Source organism: Thamnophis elegans, chromosome 3 (genome assembly GCF_009769535.1).
Source record: "Thamnophis elegans isolate rThaEle1 chromosome 3, rThaEle1.pri, whole genome shotgun sequence".
Classification (NCBI taxonomy): Eukaryota; Metazoa; Chordata; class Lepidosauria; order Squamata; family Colubridae; genus Thamnophis; species Thamnophis elegans.
In genome coordinates, this window is record NC_045543.1 from 6,432,125 (window position 1) to 6,453,515 (window position 21,391).

Genomic DNA, 21,391 nt, shown 5'->3' on the forward strand with positions numbered 1-21,391 from the left:
ATAGGATTAAAAAAAATAGTAATAACAACACCCCCAACATTTAAGTCCATGTGCCAGATGACCTCAACCACTACATAGAGTCTGCTAACACTTTAGTACTCTCTTCTCTTCACCCTTAGAGCCGAGGTGGCGCAGTGGTTAGGGTGCAGTACTGCAGGCCACTTCAGCTGACTGTTATCTGCAGTTCAGCGGTTCTAATCTCACCGGCTCAAGGGTGACTTAGCCTTCCATCCTTCCGAGGTGGGTGAAATGAGGACCCAGACTGTGGGGGCGATATGCTGACTCTGTAAACCGCTTAGAGAGGGCTGAAAGCCCTATGAAGCGGTATATAAGTCTAACTGCTATTGCTACCCTATTATAAAGGAAGGCGAAACTGATTGAGCATGACCAAAGTATTCTATATGGTAGTGATGGCTAACCTTTTCTGGTCAGAGTGCCCAAAGCACATGCTCAAGTGCGCACAGGTGCCCGTGCCCGAACCCCCAAAATACACGGACACATATGCGGCAGAGCTGAATTGGGGTGATGGCTCGCATGCTCTAGGTTTGCCGAGGTGGCGCAGTGGTTAGAGTGTAGTACTACAGGCCACTTCAGCTGACTGTTATCTGCAGTTCAGCGGTTCAAATCTCACCGGCTCAAGGTTGACTCAGCCTTCCATCCTTCCGAGGTGGGTGAAATGAGGACCCAGACTGTGGCGGCGATATGCTGACTCTGTAAACCGCTTAGAGAGGGCTGAAAGCCCTATGAAGTGGTATATAAGTCTAACTGCTATTGCTATTGCCATCACAGCTATATGACCTCAGTTGAGCTGAGATCAAAAGCAGAAATGTATTCATTTATTTCCTTATATCCCACCTTTTTTATTTTTTATACTTATATGTAACTTAAGGTAGCAAAGATACCTCCTCCTCCTCCTATTTTCCCCACAACAATTGTGAGATGGGTTGGACGGAGAGGGAGTGACTCGCCCAACAATTAACTCCTCTCTCCCCGTTTGATTGGCTGGATATATTCTAATTAGTTGCCTTAAATATGACTGACAGAACTGGCAGAAAATTGAAGATGCTGATTGGAAACCCCAGACATATTTGGAACTGGAGGGTCTACCTTGCATTTTGATTTTCAGTGGAATGGATCCTCAGGGAGAATCTCTGCCAAGGTAATGAGTTTTATTAAAAACAACCCCCCTCCCCCCCAAAAAAAACACAACCCAACCACGAAATAAAGCCTAGAGCATTGTTTCTCAACCTTGGCAGCTTGAAGTTGGGTGGACTTCAACTCCCAGAATTCCCCAGCCAGTCATGATGGCTCGGGAATTCTGGGAGTTGAAGTCCACTTATCTTCAAGTGGCCAAGGTTGAGAAGCAATGGCCTAGAGCAGTGTTTCTCAACCTTGGCCACTTGAAGATGTCTGGACTTCAACTCCCAGAATTCCCCAGCCAGCATTCGCTGTCTGGGGAATTCTGGGAGTTGAAGTCTAGACATCTTCAAGTAGCCAAGGTTGAGCAACACTGGCCTAGAGGCTTGTATTGACAATCTTTTTTTTTTCTTTTCATTTTTGCAATAGTAATATGAAAATTACTGCATCTTAAGGTCCCTTTTCAACAACTTGTGCTGGGTATAAATTTTAGAATGTCCCTAAACCGTTGCCGTGTTTTATATTTAATTCTTGGGAAGTCAAGACCCCCAAAACCTTACTTGCTCTGTCAGTTGTGTTCGCCTTGCTCAGTGGCACAAAGTAGAGCACTGTACCCATAGGAGCAGAAGGACTGAAGCACAGTGCCTCTGTTCAGCCAAATAATTCAACGGAATATCATACTTGATGGCATCAAACATCACTAGGCGCCCTGTGAAGGATGATTGGAAGGAAAGATGTTCCTCAATCCCTGGCAAACATTCAGATCTGATGTATGTGTGCTTGCTCTATGCCTGTGATGGCGAACCTATGACACGCGTGCCAGAAAGGTCCGTTGCTCTTCTGGGTTCCGGCGTGCAGGCCAGCTGGTCTTCATGCGTGCAGGAGCACCGGAAACCAGAAGAGCAGCCGCCCAGCGCGCATGCACGTGCCGGGAAGATGATCTTTTGGTTTCCAGCGCGCGCTTGTGCACCGGCCAGTTAATCTTCGCATGCGCAACAAAAACTGGAAGATCAGGTGGCCAGTGTGCATACACACACCAAAGACCGAAAGATAATCTTCCTGGCATGTGCATGTGCACTGAGCGGCTGCTATTTCAGTGTTGAAACAGTTTGGCAACACTGCTCTGTTGTGGCCCAGCATTGATAATCTTTTTTTTTCATTTTTGCAATAGTAATATGAAAATTACTGCATCTTAAGGTCCCTTTTCAACAACTTGTGCTGGGTATAAATTTTAGAATGTCCCTAAACCGTTGCCACCAGACTCCGACAGCGAGTGGCCCTTTGAGTCGGCTCTGGAGGATGTGGAGGACCCTGGACAGGGTTCCGACTCCGAGCAGGGCGCAGAGAGGCTGGTTGACCACCAGGAGGCACCTGAGCCTTGGACCACTGGGGAGGAGACAAGGGAGGGTGATCCAGAAGCCAGCAGTGAGTTGTGCCTGGATGCACGCCATCGAAGAGCTACTAGGCGTCAGGAACAATTATGCAATTACAGGAGGTGATTGTACTTAGCTGGTGGTCATTAGGCTCCTCTCCAGACTATAAAAAGGCTACTTGTGCACACGCCCACTTTGCAGAAGTCAACACAGAATCGAATGTCGGAGAACTTTGTATGAGCTTGGCAGGCTGGATTGCTGCCAAGCCTTATCTGTGTTTATTGCTGCCCAAGCTTGTCTGTGCTGGGTTGCTGCCAAGGACCTGTCTGTCTGTTAATTAAATGCTGTAATTTATCTCTGGCTCGGAGTGTGTGTTGGTGTGGGACGAGGGGGGGTCAGAACAGTGCTCTATGCAGTTTCTAACAGGTACGGCAGATAGCCTCATGCTGAATCTGAATCACCTTTCCGGTTTTGGGACAAATATTTCCACATCCCTATTAGTAAAAAATATGTTGGGAACATTGCCTTTCTTTCTGGAACCTGATATTATCTAGAAACAAATATGAACGTTTCCTATTATCTACCAGCAAAAGAGTTGCACTATACATTGGGTCAGTTTGGGCCAGTTTGATAACTTTCAAATTTGAGATTGGTCTTGATACTATATCCCAGGCTGAATTTTGGCACTAATTAAGCCCTACTTGTATGCCAAACATCAAGGAAAGGCAATGCATGAATAGCGTTTCACAACCTTAGCAACTTTGAGATATGTTGACTTTAAGTCCCAGAATTGCAACACTCACAAAGTAGTTGAGGTGCAGTTATTTGAAATGCAATTCTCAAGGTATGTTGCAGGCCAAAAAAATCGAAAGGGTAGCAGTAAGGTGGTGAGTTGAATTTTTTTTTTTTACTTAATAATACTGGCATGTTTAATTTGTTCATTCTTTTTCTATCTGCCTATCCAAGATCCTTGAGATACTGTGACCTACGGTTGATAAACTCCTCATGCCTGGTGAGAACAGCTTTGGAGCAAGAAGTTGGCTTGGCAGCGTATTTTGTCAATTCTGAAATTACAGTTGAGAAAGGAGGAACCACCAATGAAGTCTTGGAAAGTGACCCAGAAAAACTGAGCAGTACTGATAATGAGGATGAAGAAATAGTAACGGAAGGTAAAGGATATCCTTTGGACCAGAGCATCAAACCAGCCTTCTCCACCCATGGCCATCCAATATATTGAATACAACCCATTTTTAATTGGTAATCCTGCTTCCTGTAGGATTAATCCTATCTTGAGTAGCATCAAGAGCTGACAAGGTAGAAACCTCCGGGTTCCGTCCACCAGCCAATGCCATCTGGCTACTACCCGGGGGAGGGACTTCTCTGTGGCAGCTCCGGCCCTTTGGAATGAACTCCCCGCAGAGATCCGGACCCTCACCTCTCTCCAGGCCTTCCAGAAAGCCGTCAAAACCTGGCTGTGCCGGCAGGCCTGGGGTTGATGAGTTCCCCTCCCCTCTCGACTTGTATGGCTGTGTGATTTTCGTGTATTTTAATTATGTGTACTGTGTTTATGTCCCCTTTCCCCCCTGAGTTGTTCGCCGCCCTGAGTCCCTCCTGGAGAAGGGCGGCATACAAATAAACTAAATACAAATACAAATACAATACAAGGGCAGAAGGTCCTTCAAATCAATGTAACATTGATACATTTCAAGAGCCGAGGTGGCGCAGTGGTTAGGAGGCAGTACTGCAGGCCACTTCAGCTGACTGTTATCTGCAGTTCAGCGGTTCTAATCTCACCCGCTCAAGGTTGACTCAGCCTTCCATCCTTCCGAGGTGGGTGAAATGAGGACCCAGACTGTGGGGGCGATATGCTGACTCTGTAAACTGCTTAGAGAGGGCTGAAAGCCCTATGAAGCGGTATATAAGTCTTATTGCTATTGCTATTGCTATTGTTATTTTGGTCATTGTTTTCTTTTAAACATTTTTTATAATGGAATATGCTTCTGAATTTGGGAGGAAGAGTGGGGCGTAAATAAATACATGTTTCCAACACCTTTCTTTGTCACAAATTTGCTCTTCTCACCCAGTTTTCCCCTTTATGTCATATTAAATGCACATTCCTCCCTCCCCTCCTCTACCTTCTCCTCTTCCCTCCTTTTCTTTGATCATGAATCATTACAATCTGTGATGGGCACTGTTGCAAATTAAAGCAATGGAACCATTCTGCTTCATGTTAGAACTTCATGGGATGGAGTGTGTAAAGCAGTTGGTAACCCAAGGGGAAAGACAAGCAGGTCCTTTTCGGGGAAGAAATCAATTCAAGAGTACAGAGGTTGAGGCTCATTATTTATTTATTAAATTTACCGTATTTTTCAGAGTATAAGACGCACCTTTTTCCCTCAAAAAAGAGGATGAAAATCTGGGTACATTTTATACACTGAATACAGCATTTTGGCCTCCTGAAACTCCGAACCCTTCACCAAAATGGCCATGCATAGCCTTTAGGAGGCTTTCAGAGTGCTCCTGGGGGCTTGGGAAGGCAGAAATGAGCAAAAAGGGGCTGTTTTTTGCTCGTTTTTGGCTCCCCAGCCTTCAGAATCACTCTACAAGCCTCCTAAAGGCTATACATGCCCCCCTTTTTTTGGGACAAAAACCGGGCCCGTTTTCATGAAAAATGGGCCGTTTCTGGCTCATTTTTGGCTCCCCCAGCCCCCAGTACCACTCTATAAGCCTCCTAAAGGCTATACATGCCCTTTTTTAAACAAAAAATGAGCCGTTTTTGGGAAGTCTGCAGAGTATAAAAACTTTTTAAAAAAATTTGCCTCTTCAAAATCTTGGTGCGTCTTATACTCCAAAAAAAATGCAGTATGTGCTGCCAATATCTCACTAATAGTGATTCTGGGAGGCTTGCAAACATATAACCAGAGGTACAAATATTAGAAAATTAAATATTAAATAAATGGGAGTGGAATCAAGTTTGTCAGTCTACTTTATTGATTAGCCCTTGGGTCAAGTCAAACTGCAGAATTCCAGAGACAAATTACTACTAAAATCTGATAAAAACAATTTAAAATGGAATGGGAATAAAATATGATTTAAAATGGAATGGGAATAAAATATGATTTAAAATTAAATTGGAATAAAATATGATTTAAAATTAAATTGGAATAAAATATGATTTAAAATTAAATTGGAATAAAATATGATTTAAAATTAAATTGGAATAAAATATGATTTAAAATTAAATTGGAATAAAATATGATTTAAAATTAAATTGGAATAAAATATGATTTAAAATTAAATTGGAATAAAATACAAGTAAAAACAAGTAAAAAAACTAGAATATTAATGGAGTGGAGGTGTGGGATCTTCTTCCACTAGTCCCCTTCTAATAAAGAACACCCCCTCTGGGGCCAATGGCCCAGTGACGAGGTTTTGGAGCTCTTATGGAAGGACAAAAGGGTGTGTGTGCAGATCTCAAGGGGCACAGTGTTCCAGAGGGTGGGAGCCTTGGCAGAAAAGGCCTTTCTCCAGGAACCCACCAGCTAGAGTTCCTCGACCAACAGAGTATGCACAACGTCCCTTCTGCTGGTGTGGGTGGGGCAAGCCAATCCCTTTGGGGTGAGACAGTTTCTTGGGTAGTAGTTGCCTTATCCTATCAATTTTGTGTTTGCGTGTATATGTATATGTACAGTATATGTATATATGTATATAAACTTCCTCCCATATTTGGCCATACCAGGGGTTGTGACTCTAAATACATACCTATTTCCCTGGCTCAGCTGATAAGGAGAAGAACCTTGTGGCTTAGTGGTTAACCCATCTGCCTAAGATGCAATACAGCACAGGTTCTAATCCCAGTAAGGGTATGGCTAGCTGATGAGAGCTAAATAGCTTGAAATAGTTCTATACTAGTCTCCCTTTATTTATTTATCAGCACAAATACAAGATACACACATATATATATAAGTGTATATACTATGTTTCCCTGAAAATAAGACAGGGTCTTGTTTTCTTTTGTCCCCTGAAATAAGCACTTGGGCTTATTTTGGGGGAGGTCTTATTATTTTTGAAGTGCAGGAGGCAGTGAGCATGGTCACCTCATGGCTGCTGCTGTGTTGCAATATTTTCAAGAAGGACTTATTTTCAGAGGAAGGCTTATTTTAGCGCATGCGCTCAAATGTCTGATTGGACTTAATATCTGGGGCGGTCTTATTATGGGGGAAATAAAAAAAGTATATTCCCATATATATACTGTATATATACTGTATATGGAAATAAATGGTTTATGGCTTACCCCCCTTAATCAACTACAAAAATAGAATACTTATCATTTTATTATGTATTTTTGTGAGAGGAACACTGATATCAAAGTAAAAGTCTGTTTCTTCACCTCCTTTGTATTTTAAGTTAGAACATATTCACCCCCTTTGTATTTTAAGTTAGAACATATGATGTCTATAAAAATATTAAATAAGATTTCCCTTCTCATTTATGGAGCAGGCTCAGCTTCCGAAAGAAAAAGCCCTGTGAATAGGGACAGATGTGGCTCTCGTGATTCTGCCGATTCTTCTCTCTCCTCAAAAGCTTCAAGTAAGACTTCCCAGTTCAGCATTTTCTGTGTTTTCTTTGAATGTTGGAATGTTAGTTTATTTCTGGAAACCGGTTATATCTCCCTTGTCCCCCATAGCAGTGTTTCTCAGCTCCAGCAACTTTATGATGAGTAGACTTTAAATCCCAGAATTCCCTAGCCAAGTGGGGAATTTCCTGTGGGCCTTCCAGATTCGGGCAGATACTAGCCAATCAACCATGGTAGCAGGCAGCACTGGTGATAGATCAGCAGTGGGTTTCAAATAATTTAACAGCCAGTTCTCTGCCCTAATGTCCAGCTGGGTAGGTGGGGCTTGGTGATCATGTGACTAAGTGGGTGTGGCCAACTCAATGTCATTCACATTGATGGGCGATATGCCTTAGCTGTTACAATGTAATAAGAGTTAACCAGAGAGGCAGTTTCTGTAAGCAGGACAATAAAAATTAGGCTAGAAACAACACCAGAATGTTTCCTTCCTGCCTTCCCTACAGGATTAGCCCTGTGAAGTGGAAAAAAACAAAATAAGATTTCTTCCAACAACCGGTTCTCCGTACTGCTTAGAAAGTTACCAACCGGTTCTCCCGAATAGGTGCGAACTGGCTGAATCCCACCACTGTGATAGATATAGTGATGCCAAGTGACAGCAACATTAGGAAGAAGGACGTGGAAAACTGGAAGAGTATTGAGAGGACTGAGGAGCTGAGGAATTCTGGGAGTTGAAGTCTACATATCTTTAAAGTTCTTGAGTTGTCAAAAATTGCTCTAGCATTTTAGTCCATGGTTTTAATCCATGCTGTTGTTGTTCTTAGGGGAAAAAAGACCAAAAATCCATATAAAAACGTTCAAAACCTATCATTATAGAATTAGGTATATTTTTACAATTTCTGATAGGAAAATACTTTCAACCAGTGCTGTTAAGTGTTTCTGCAATTCAGTTTGTAAGAATTAATCATTTGTAACATAGAAAGATATTTCAGCATGGGGATCTAAGCATGAACTTGGGCAAAATCTCATGCTGAATTAGATTATCTTTTTATCCTAGATTTCCTTTGTTTACATGGTACCAATCAGTTATTGTTAGAAAATATTACATGCTGTTAGAAGTGAGAAACTGTAATATCTTACGTTACCATATATAACATACTATGTAAATTTTTTAACATCCTATTCAATAGCAGCATTTCAGTCTACTACAGTATATAAGTAGAATTCTTGTCTGATAATATCATGAAGGAATTTAAATTTTGACTGTTGTTTTTAAAGTGTCACAGTAGTATTCACTGCCATAATAAGTATAATCACCTTTTCTAGAATTAAAATAAAAAACACAGAGACAAATGCAGATGTCATCATTTGGAAGGTGGAAGGGAAATATAATTTCAGTCAGAATGCTTCTCAAAATTTCCAGCCCATGCACTCATGAGGAAAATAAACATTTGTATCACATTTCACAAGAGATGGCACACAGATTTATTATCCTAATACACAAATACTCTTTCTTACTCTTTGTTATTCCAAATCTTAAGAACGATCTGGAGGTGACCCTTAATCTTTGGTCCTCAAGGACTTCCTGCTGGAGTTTAAACTAAACCATGACCCTTTTATATCTATCTATCTATCTATCTATCTATCTATCTATCTATCTATCTATCTATCTATCTATCTATCTATCTATCATCTATCTATCTATCTATCTATCTATCTATCTATCATCTATCTATCATCTATCTATCATCTATCTATCTATCTTTCTATCTATCTATCATCTATCTATCTATCTATCTATCTATCTATCTATCTATCTATCTATCTATCTTTCTATCTATCTATCTATCTATCTATCTATCATCTATCTATCTATCTGGCTATATATGTTCCAGCATAACTCTGGAACGCCTCAAGCAATTTCAACCAAACTTGGTACACAGATTGTACCTGCGAGACCACCTACTGCCACCGGTAGCCTCCCATCGTCCAGTGTGATCCCACAGAGTTGGCCTCCTCCGGGTGCCGTCGGCCAGACAGTGTCGACTGGTGACCCCCAGGGGGAGAGCCTTCTCTGTGGGAGCCCCTTCCCTCTGGAATGAGCTGCCCCCGGAGCTTCGTATAGTCCCCGACCTCCAGTCCTTCCAACATGCCCTAAAAACTTGGCTTTTCCAGCAAGCCAGCCTGGCCTGAACAAAACAAATCAAAGTATTGATTATTGTTAATTTTAATTTTAATTCTTTTAAAAAACGTGTCATTGTTAATTTTAATTGGGTTTGGGGATATCCTATTTAATTTCTTTTTAACTTTTGTAGTATGTGTTTCTTTTAATGTTGTACGCCGCCCTGAGTCCTTGGGAGAAGGGCAGCATATAAATCGAATAAACCTCAGCCTCAACAGATTACTTACCCTCTGGAAACAAATACTGTGGGAGTACCCTCGGACTGTGTGTTCTGTTAAGAGCCTATTAAAAGGTATTCTACCGTACTGCCTTAAAATGGCTTCTACTGTATAGCGCTGTGATGTTGCCATGGTAACAGCTTCACAGTACTCCACAAGGGGGCTCCCTCTGGTAAGAGGGAATATCCTACATTAGAAATTGCGGCGACCTTCATGGAAAGAGGGTTGGGATAAATAAACACCCGTGCATTGCCAGGTTATCAGCTAGTGTGTTTATATATTTCAGGGTGAGAGTTTGTGGATTGTAGAAGTAGGTTTGCATATTGAATTTGTGCTGAGGCAACTCCTTTTTTCTGTTCACATGAAAAACTGTTATTCATCACTGCACGTTCAGTCAAGACTTTAGGATGCTTTTGGCAACATGATAAACTGAAATTTAGACATATTTCAATCGACGGATCCATCTAAATTCTGGCTCATCTCTCACCAACAGATTACAATTCCACCCCCCCCATTTAACAGTGCCAATTTCAAGGTTTCAGCCTTGCTTGTCCATTTATGCCTAATTTATTGTATCCCAGGAATGATTTGTGGTGATGTTTTTATATATGTGTGGGGAAGTGTCAGCTTCTGCTTTGCTATCGCTTCAGCTGCCATGAAACGGGGAGGGAGGGCATGGTATTTGGGAGGGGTTACTCATTGTGCTGGTGGAAGGTTCTGGAGTTCACCGATTGATCGGACTGCGCATGCGTGGGTGTTTCCCGCCAGCTCTAACGGCACCGACATTCCATCTTCATGATGCCTTTTGAAGTTATCTTGCACCTGACATTTGGAAGACTTATGATTGGGCTGGGACTGTGATGCCAAGGGGTGGGGAATGGGCTATTCTATATATCAACTGCTTTCGCGCTTAATTAATCAGACTTCGCTATGCATTGCCTTTAACCATTATTAATTAGTAAAAGTACATTTGATTTCTACACATGGAGTCTCATGGTCTTCCTTTCCTAATGGAGAGGAGCTGACAGGAAGAGAGTAAGCAGCCACTAACCATCGCAACTTTATCGCTAACCTATAGATTTTATTCACAGGTGCGCCATTTTGCAGTGAAGCATCTGCAATGGAGGCAGAGAAAATGTCACCTCAGCAGATGTTAAGCAGCAGTAATGAGGAGAGTGTGAACAGCACTGAAAAGCCAAGGCCCAAAGCGGAGAAAGAGCCTAAACAGACCACGAAAGCTGCTCAGGCTTCCATCTCTTCATCGTCACCCTCTCCTTTCTCGTCTTCCTTGGCTTCGTCTCTCCCCACCCATAGTTCCTTGCCTCTGCAGGGCTCCCACTGTTCCATGAGCAAAACATCTCAGCAGCCTCCCATCGTTTACCTCCCCAAACTGATGTATGACATTGTGACCTCTGCCGACAGCACAGGTCTTCCCAAATCCTCCTCCCTCTTGCCTTACCATTCAGTAACGTGGGCAAGCTCTTTCCGGCCTCTCATGAATAAAATGATGACCTCCACAGAGCAATCCCTCTATTATCGCCAGTGGACAGTTCCTAAGCCAATCCACATGGACTACAACAATAGGAATGAAGGGAGGATGGACACTTTTCACCCAAGGAGGCTGCTGCTGAATGGGCCACCCCAGGTATGTAATAACAGGCCTGGAGTAATTACTTCTAATATCGTCTCTTGATCATTTCCCTTTCACCCTCCCATTTTAAGAAAACAATTGCCTTGTAGGACAAAACTACCAAGTAGTCCCACGCTCTTGGCCTTCCGTAAGTCTGTTAAGACCTGGCTGTTCCGGCAGGCCTGGGCCTGTTGATCTTGATTGAACTTCAGCCCCCATTAAAATCGAGTGCGTGTTGTGTTTTGTTTTTAACTCTCTATCTTGTATTTTTAAACCTTTTTTTAATATTTTTAAACTGCTTTTATGTAAGCTGCCCGGAGTCCTTCGGGATTGGGCGGCATACAAATCTATTAAAATTACAAATTAGTACAGTACTGGTAGTATAATGGCCTTCTGAATTATGATTATGACATCAAAAAAGTTACTGTACTTTTCGGACTATAAGATGCACTGAAGTATAAGACGCACCATGATTTTGAAGAGGTATTTTTTTTAAAAAAAGTTTTTGCACTCTGTAGGCTTCCCAAACCCTCTGCATGCCTCATTTGTTTTGCAAAAAATAAAAAAATGGGGGGCATGCAGAGCTTTGGGAGGCTTGTAGAATGCTCCTGGGGGCTGGAAAAAACAGCCCCCATTTTTGCTCATTTGTGCCCTCCCCAGCCCCCAGGAGCATTTTGCAAACTTCCCAAACCCTCTGCACATCCATTTTTGCAAAGGGCTCGGGGTTTCGGTAGGCCATAAATTCTGTATTCAGTGTATAAGACACACCCAGATTTTCACCCTCTTTTTTGGGGGGGGGGAAGGTGTGTCTTATACTCCGAAAAATACAGTACTTTATGATCTGTCCTCAAAATTATGTCTGCTGCACCACCTCTGTAGTCTGCATGATTTTCTGGAAATCAATTCCTACTCCTGCACCATTCAAGGGTGTTTATCCCAAAGGGAATAGTTACATATCTATGAAGATTCTCAGTTATCCAAGTGACGGTGCTTTTTCAACAGTCAGCTGGAGTTCCTTGTTTTTCTGTGAAGATGTTTCGCTTCTGCTCCAAGAAGCTTCTTCAACCCTGCCTTATATATTTGCAGGTTAATATTCTGACTGCAGTAATATGCAAGCTGTGAAAAACAGAAACTAAAGATCAATGGGGAAGTACAGTATGTGCTCGTTCTCATGTTTCCAAGTTATAACTCCCAAGAATATAAGGCTGTGAGTTATAATAAGGCAGCACCTGTAGAATTAGAGAGGTTTCAGATTCACTTCAGACAGGGGTGGGTTTCTCGCCCCGTTCCAACTGGTTCGGTTGGAACGGGGCCGGCGGAATCCTCGTGCATGCGTGCGGTGCATGCATGCGTACTAGCGTATGCACGACGCTCCAGCTGCTCCTGGACGATCGCGCAGGCACTGTATGCGTCCTGCGCATGCGTGGAAGTGCAGAACTCATCAAAACCGGGTAAGGACCACGGGCGGGCGGGCGCGCCCTTCGCCGTTCCCGGAAGTTACTTACTTCCGGGTTCGGCGACCAACCGGTTCGCAGGGACCGCCGCGAACCGGTTGAAACCCACCCCTGACTTCAGATTAAGTGGCAGTCATCATTTTTATTGGCGGAGTCTAAAATACACTCTTTGAATCAAACATTGTTTACTATTCTAATTTATATGTTTCCAGATAGGAAAGACTGGTGCTTATTTACAGTTTCTTAGCGTTTTATCTCGAATGTTGATTCGGCTGACGGAAGTGGATGTTTATGATGAAGAGGAGATCAATGTTGGTATGACTCCCATATTTATTCTTTGGGAAACAATATTCAATGTTATTTGATTTTCTTTTTCTCATATTCTTAAGCTCCTTTTTTTTCAGTATTTTACAAACCCCTTCGTTTATTTTTTTCTAAGTTTCTCAAATTTACCATATTTTGTTTTTCTGTCTTTAATAACTGTTGGTTTCCCTGTGCCTTCTTTGCTGATTAAGTGGTAGAGTTGGGAATAGCTCAATAAAATATTACTTGAATATTCTTTTGAAACATTAATCTAACCCTTCATGGTATTGGACCTGGGTACTTGAGAGACTGCCTGCTGCCAATTACCTCCAATAGACCGATCAGATCCCACAGATTAGGCCTCCTCCGAATTCCATCCGCCAGCCAATGCTGACTGGCGACTACCTGGAGGAGAGCCTTCTCTGTGGCTGCTCCGACCCTCTGGAACGAGCTCCCCGTGGAGATTCCAACCCTCACCACCCTCCAGGCCTTCCGCAAAGCCCTTAAAACCTGGCTGTTCCGACAGGCCTGGGGCTAAAGAGCTTTTGCCCCCCTTCTCGAATGGTATGGTTGTTGTGTGTTTTTAAATTTTGTATTGTTATGTTTGTCTTTTTATCCCTTATCTGTACCCCCTTCCCTGACTTGGATTGTGAGCCTCCCTGAGTCCCCTTCGGGGAAAAGGGCGGCATATAAATGTAATAAATCCAATCCAATCCAATCTAGAAATGAACTTTTTCATGTTGTTTGGAAGCTGAGAGTTCAGGCCTGCTTTTTCAATTAATTAAAAGCATCTCCAGTGCTTGGGGAGATTATCATCTGGATGTGTCTTAATTTCTACTACCTTTTTTGGATACTGTAGAAATGACACGTACAGGTAATCCTCACTTAGCGACTGTTTGCAGTTAGAACGGTGATGAAAAAGTAACGATGTGATCAGTCCTTGCATTCAAGGATCTTCACAGAGTCTGTAAATGAAAGGAAATCTGAAGTAAGATAATAAGCAGAGCTGCGATTTTATTTAGTGATTATTTCACTTAATAACTAAATTGCTAGTTCCAGTTGTGGTCAGTAAAAGAGAACTGCCTATATCCCGAAACTTCAAGTTATAATTTCAATTATAGCTTCCATGGTGGTGAGATCCAATGAAGTCATTCATCAGAGCTCTTTCACTGACTTTCCAAATTTATGACTTTGGAAGTTCTCGACCTTTTATTTCAGCTGAGTTAGTTCAGTGTTCCAATACTAGAACTTCTGAAGGGCGCAAAATCCATCACTTCTCTCTTTCCAAGCAGAAGATGGGAACCACAAAGCTAATTTCCATCTGGCTTAATTCTTTTGATGACAAAGGTTTATGTTTTGTTTACAGCCATCAAACACATGGACGCTCCTCCTTCCACTGAAAAGGTTATGACCTATAGAAGGAGGATGAAAAAAAAACACTGTTATTAGTTTGAACTAATCAATATAGCAATAGCAATAGCAGTTAGACTTATATACCGCGTCATAGGGCTTTCAGCCCTCTCTAAGCGGTTTACAGAGTCAGCATATTGCCCCCAACAATGCGGGTCCTCATTTTACCCACCTCAGAAGGATGGAAGTCTGAGTCAACCTTGAGCCGGTGAGATTTGAACAGCCGAACTGCAGAACTGCAGCCAGCTGAAGTAGCCTGCAGTGCTGCACTCTAACCACTGCGCCACCTCGGCACCTAATATTTGCATTTCAGCAGGGGCTGCTCTGTGAGTGTAGTGAGACATAGCTCAGGATGTTAAAAAGTCGTACACGCTGATCATCCCTAAAATGTTTGATTCTTAATTTGTTACTAGGCTGGGTAGTGCTTGGAGTTGTTCATGCAAAAAAGCAGGGTTGGTCCCATTCTATGAGCCAAGGTGGCGCAGTGGTTAAATGCAGCACTGCAGGCTACTGCTAGATCAGCAGTTCAGCGGTTCAAATCTCACCGGCTCAGGGTTGACTCAGCCTTCCATCCTTCCGAGGTGGGTAAAATGAGGACCCAGATTGTTGGGGGCAATATGCTGACTCTCTGTAAACCGCTTAGAGAGGGCTGAAAGCCCTATGAAGCGGTATATAAGTCTACTGCTATATTCTTCCTTTTACATTGAATAATTCATCATAAATGCCCACATTCATTAAAAAGAATTACATTCGTTGCGTAGCATAAGTTTCTACTGAAATCTAGCTTACCACCTATCTGTTTATAATTTTGGATTTTCTTTTTTTTTGTTGATAATGCCACAGATGTGAAAGAAAATTCAGAACAATATTCTCAGCCAGGTGACGTGTGGCCTGATTTAGAAACATTTAAAAAGATGCCTTTTGATTACACGATCCACGATCCAAAATATGAAGATGCAAGCCTCATTTGTTCAACAGTGCAGAAGACCAAAAGTGACGGTCAGAATACCTGGTTCCTTATTTGAATAACTTGTTTCGGTACAATTTTGTACAGAATAAAGTATTGCAGTAGAAACTGTTTGCTCAGAACCTTGTTTTACATTCCAGTTTTGGGAAGAAATTTGGGTAGGGTGGGATAGGAAGCCCCACTCAATTTGGAAGGCAGACAATCATTTGTATTCTGGATTAAATAATGGTTAGCTTTATTGACCTAATTCATCTGTTGATAGTTCCTTTCCCAACCTGACATTGAGCATTGTAATCACACATGCTCTGTGTGAAAGACTGGGTCCAAGAAAGAAGAAAAATATCCAGAAATATTTGTTCATAGTTACTACTGAACTATCAAACCACCCATAGTTACTTGCAACTAGCAAGTATTAGCTGAACCTGACACTCACCTAAATAAAACTGCATTATTTTAGCTCAGTCTTGGCAAAAGTATCCAGTATTTGGACCGTTTGGCTTGGAAGTCTTGAAATAATATTCTGAACACCCTGAAAAATACCAGATTGGATAACTACCGCATTTTTCAGAGTATAAGATGCACCGAAGTATAAGACACACCAAGATTTTGAAAAAGTAAATTTTTAAAAAAAGTTTTTGTGTGCTGCAGAGCTCCCAAACCCTCTGTGAAAAACGGGGCATGCAGAGAGTCTGAGAGGCCTGCCAAGTGGTCCTAGGGCTTGGGGGGGGGGAAGCAAAAATATTGACACGTTTTTTTGCAAAAACAGGCCCATTTTTGCCAAAAAAAGGGCATGCAGAGCCTTCAGGAGGCTTGTAGAGTGCTCCTGGGGGTTCTGGGGAGGGGGCAAAAACAAGCAAAACCCAGGCCGTTTTCCACTCATTTTTGTCCTCCCCAGCCCCCAGGACCACTTTGCAGGTCTCCCAAAGCCTCTGCACGCCCATTTTTGTGAAGGGAGCGGGGTTTCAGGAGGCCAAAAATGCTGTATTCAGTGTATAAGACGCAACCAGATTTTGACCCTCTTTTTTGGGGGAAAAAGGTGTGTCTTATACTCCGAAAAATACGGTATTCAGAAATATATTCTAAAAAGGACTTAGTAATAGCATTAACAGGAGGTAATATTTTGACAGAAGGATTGACATCCCTCTACTCCCAAAAGGAAAATCCATTTTAAATCTTGTTTTAGTTGTAAGCTAGTATAGTTTGGCAAAGATGAACAAAGGGTTCACCGACAAATGCACGCTCGACAAAAGCGCACCGACAAAACTGCGGGGACAAAAGCACGAGTTTGAAATCGCGCCGAAGAATTGGGACAGAAGCGCGCTGACAACAGCGCGCCAACAGAAACGTGCTCTAAACCTAACCCTAATCTAACCCTAAACCTAATCTACACCTAACCCTAACCCTAACCCTAACCCTAACCCTAACCCTAAACCTAAACCTAACCCTAAACCTAACCTACACCTAACCCTAACCCTAACCCTAACCCTAAACCTAACCCTAAACCTAACCCTGAACCTAACCCTGAACTTAACCCTGAACCTAACCCTGAACTTAACCCTGAACCTAACCCTTACCCTAACCCTTACCTTAACCCTTACCTTAACCGTAATGGCGCTTCTGTCGGCGGTCTTTTGTCGGCGCACCTTTGTGGGCGCGCTATCGATGTCGCGGTTTTATCGACATGGTTTTGTCGGCGCACTGTTGTCCGGCACGCTTTTGTTGGGTCACGGAACAAAGATGTGCTCGGACCTTGGCAGAAGTGAGCAGGCCTTTTAGCTGATACAGTCAAAATGCATTTGTGCAGATAGATCAACAAAGAGAAAACCAGAGGAGATGTACATGCGCCGTCAGACAACACGGATGAGATTATCCAAATATGCTGCTTACAACACTTACCACCATTGCGAACAGTGTCATCAATATATGGGCTTTAATCCCAGGTATCAGGTAAGATTTATTGAATCTGCAGTAGAAAATTCATTACATTTCAAGGACAGCAGAAATTATCGACATATTCATCAGATTTAAAAACTGAGAAAGGACAAAGCATGATCCTATACAACAGTGGTTCCCAAACTTGGCAACTTTAAGACTTGTGGACTTCAACTCCCAGAATTCTCCAGCCAGCAGAGCTTAAAGTTGCCAAGTTTGGGCACCACTGCTATACAACATTATATTCAATAGGCTGGCCCATGTCCTTTTTTAAGGATACAGAGCTGGCTGGAGAATTCTGGGAGTTGAAGTCCACAAGTCTTAAAGTTGCCAAGTTTGGGCACCACTGCTATACAACATTATATTCAATAGGCTGGCCCATGTCCTTTTTTAAGGATACAATATTATACCCACTGTGCTAAAAAATCTAAGAGTTAAGGTCACTAAACCAAATTACTTAGCAGTAATATGGAAACTGAAGTTTTTTTTTTTCAACTTCACAACATAAGTCTAGAATGAAACATCAGATTTCCTGCTGGTAGCCTCTTAAACTACTAATTCAGTTCAGCCTTGCCTAACTTTTTAAAATACTTTATCTACCAAGATAGATACAGAATTTAGAAGGATCAACTGGACTCATGAATAGCAATAGCAGTTAGACTTATATACCGCTTCATGGGGCTTTCAGCCCTCTCTAAGCGGTTTACAGAGTCAGCATATATTGCCCCCACAATCTGGGTCCTCATTTCACCCACCTCGGAAGGATGGAAGGCTGAGTCAACCTTGAGCCGGTGAGATTAGAACCGCCGAACTGCAGATAGCAGTCAGCTGAAGTGGCCTGCAGTACTGCACTCTAACCACTGCGCCACCTCGGCTCAAAAAGCATTTCTAAATAAATCCCTAGCTATATACCGGTAGCTTTTTTTTTAAAAAAAGAACTCATTGCTCAAATCATTACATAAATTTTAAAATGCAACAGATTCAGAAATGTATCCACTGTGACACTAGCCGAAGCTTGTCGATGCTCCATTTTAAACCTTAAATATCACCACTTTAATTAAGTGTGTCTGTATCTATTAAATATTTTTTTTTGTGAGGGGGGGGGCGGGCTGGAACATAAACATCTGTATTAATTAATGTAACCTGTTTACTGTATTAAGATGTGGTTTGCTTTTTTTGCCACCGTTTTAATAGTCAACAGCTTGACTATTAAATTTCTGTAAGCCGCCCGGAGTCCTCCAGGATTGGGCGGCCTATAAATTTAATAAATAAATAGAAATAGCTTATATCAATGTCAGAGCTGTCAAAAAGAGCAAATGTGGTACATTTCACGTGTATCTTTTTCTTTTCTCAGCTTTATGAATCCACCCTGCATGCTTTTGCCTTTTCCTATTCAATGCTCGGAGAAGAAATTCAGCTGCACTTCATTATTCCTAAATCGAAGGAGCACCACTTTGTCTTCAGCCATCCAGGAAGGCAGCTGGAAAGTATGAGATTGCCTCTTGTCACAGATCAGGTAGATATATGAGCAATTTCTGAAACTCTTGTTCTAGAAGATTAGGATTTAAACTAATTGGCTTTCTAGGAGGCTGGAAAGGGCAAAAACAGCCTCCCCTGCCCCCCGAAGGCCCCACGGAGCCTTCAGGAGGCTTCCCTGTAGGCTCTGGAGGGCGAAAAACGGCCCTCGAAGGTTCAGGAGGATGCAAAACAGCCCTACGAGCAAACCGGAAGTGATTTCCGGTTTGACCGTAGGGCCGTTTTTCGCCCTCCGGAGCCTTCAGGAGGCTTCCCTGAAGGCTCCGGAGTGTGAAAAGCGGCCCTACAAGCAAACCGGAAGTCTGTTCCCGAACCTCCAGTTTGCCCATATGGCTGGTTTTTCATGCTCCGGGGGCTTCAAGGAAGCCTCCGGAGGGTGAAAAACAGCCTTAAAAGAAGGCCAAAGTCAGCTGGCCAGCACACATGATGACAGGGCAATGCCTCATGTGCCCTAACAGATGGCTCCATTTTCCACCTGTGGCACATATGCCATAAGTTCGCCATCATAGTCGTATGCTTTCAACATAAAAAGCATGTGCTCTGCCATGTATGTATGTATGTGCATGTGTGTGCGCACACACGCGCATGTGTGTGTGCATTCATGTATGTGTGTGTGTGTACTCTATGTATATATACACACAGATATATTTGTCAAATACAGGCCAATTATAGAAGGAACTCAATTCTATTCAGCAATGGAATGGTCTTCTGGAAACATGTTAACATTATTGTTGCTCCTAGAACAAGGTGCAGGGTTGACTGTTGTTGCCAGAAAGCTAGGGGACAGCTTCTATCTGTGTCTGTAGTTAATTGGCTAAGATATGAATGTGAGGATAATTGTGTAGTTATTAATTGCTTTAATGCAAAATTAACCAAGATGCTAGTATGTTCACTTATGGGTTCCCATCCAAAAATATCTTGTATGTTTGTCCTGTAGTGGCTAGTAGCAAATACAATTCAATACGTAGTTTTAATTATCCTCTTTATTTTTTGTTTCAGTTCTCATTCTCACAAAGGAGAATTAGTTGCAATTACCACTTTCTAACTGAATAATTAATTGAACCAGTGTTCCCCCCCACCCCACTTACCTAAAACATTTCTAATGGTTACACTGTAAACTTTAGACATAGTACACATTTAGCTTGATAGAGATTGGTGGATTCTTCCTTTACAGTTTCACATGGTTCTTTGTTTTAGAGTAGAATAGTAGTGATACTATTTCCTTTTCTGCCTCTTCTTTCTAGTCATCTTCCTATACTATTTATAGGCTTTTGTAAATATTAGATTTACAATATGTTTTATTTTATATGTATAAAAGCTTTGCTGCTTCGGCTGCCATTGAAACGGGGAGGGGGGGGCATGGTATTTGGGAGGGGAATCATTGCTGTGCTGGAGGAAGTTTCTAGACGCTGAACTGACCACCTTACTGCGCATGTGGAGGAGGGGTGTTTCTCGCCAAGGCCAACGGTCCAGCATTCCATCCTGGTGATGCCTTTCGAAGTTATCTCACACCTGACATTTGGGAGAATTATGATTGGACTGTGCACGGGGATGCCAAGGGGAGGGGAATGAATTATGCATTATATTATTAGCTTTCGCGCCTAATGAACCAGACTCAGCTTAGCTTTGCAACTGCTCATTTATAATTAGTAAAAGTACACTTGATTTCAATACAAATGGAGTCCAGTGGTTTTCTTTCCTGATTACTGAATGAAGTGATGCTGACAATATCAATATATTGATAATACAATTTCCCAATTTTACAGAGCCAGGACTACATAAAGAGCCCTACTTTTACTCCTACCACAGGACGCCACGAACATGGGCTTTTTAATCTTTATCACGCAATGGATGGAGCCAACCATTTGCATGTTTTGGTTGTCAAAGAGTATGAAATGGCAATATATAAAAAATATTGGCCCAATCACATCATGCTTGTTCTGCCAAGTATTTTCAACAGTGCGGGAGTGGGTAGGTATATGTTTTATTGGTTATTTGTGTGAATAAAACAAGGCTACCAACTTTAGTTGGTAGAATAACTAAAGCAGGAACTCTGGGGAATATGTAATCTTGCTTGAACCTCTTTTTAATGGCTTCCAAAAACATCCCACGATAATGCTGCTGATTTGCGCTCTACATGAGGCTACCCTTGAAAAGCGTTCGGAGACTGCAACTAGTCCAGAATGCAGCCGCGCGAGCGATATTGGGTGTACCTAGGTACACCCATGTCACACCTATCCTCCGCGAGCTGCACTGGCTACCTATTGGTCTCCAGATGCAATTCAAGGTGTTGGTTATGACCTTTAAAGCCCTACATGGCTTAGGACCAGCATACCTGCAAGACCGCCTACTGCCACACTCCTCCCAACGGCCGGTAAGATCCCACAGGGTGGGCCTCCTTCAGATGTCGTCAGCCAGACAATATCGGCTGGCGGCTCCCCGGAGGAGAGCCTTCTCTGTGGCTGCCCCGACCCTTTGGAATGAACTACTCCAAGAAATCCGGACCTCACCCACTCTCATGGCCTTCAGAAAAGCTGTCAAGACCTGGCTATTCCGGCAGGCCTGGGGCTGTTGACCTCATTGTTGAGGTCCAGCCCCGACTGAAATGAATGTATTTGTGTTGTTTTTTAACTTGTCTATTTTATTTTTCTTTTCTTTTCTTTCCCCTCTCTGTAA

General features: G+C 42.5%; 1 protein-coding gene across 1 annotated transcript in view; it reads left to right on the plus strand.

Moving 5' to 3' along the window:
- The window catches only part of GREB1 (growth regulating estrogen receptor binding 1), an 88,786-nt gene that overhangs the window by 53,111 nt on the left and 14,284 nt on the right, over positions 1 to 21,391 (plus strand). Inside the window, exons 18-26 of the mRNA XM_032214176.1 lie at positions 1,044 to 1,159; positions 3,477 to 3,679; positions 7,011 to 7,100; positions 10,575 to 11,128; positions 12,780 to 12,882; positions 15,124 to 15,279; positions 17,052 to 17,194; positions 18,534 to 18,695; positions 20,482 to 20,686. Coding sequence (XP_032070067.1) covers positions 1,044 to 1,159; positions 3,477 to 3,679; positions 7,011 to 7,100; positions 10,575 to 11,128; positions 12,780 to 12,882; positions 15,124 to 15,279; positions 17,052 to 17,194; positions 18,534 to 18,695; positions 20,482 to 20,686 — 1,732 coding nt within the window. The remainder of the gene's footprint in view (positions 1 to 1,043; positions 1,160 to 3,476; positions 3,680 to 7,010; positions 7,101 to 10,574; positions 11,129 to 12,779; positions 12,883 to 15,123; positions 15,280 to 17,051; positions 17,195 to 18,533; positions 18,696 to 20,481; positions 20,687 to 21,391) is intronic.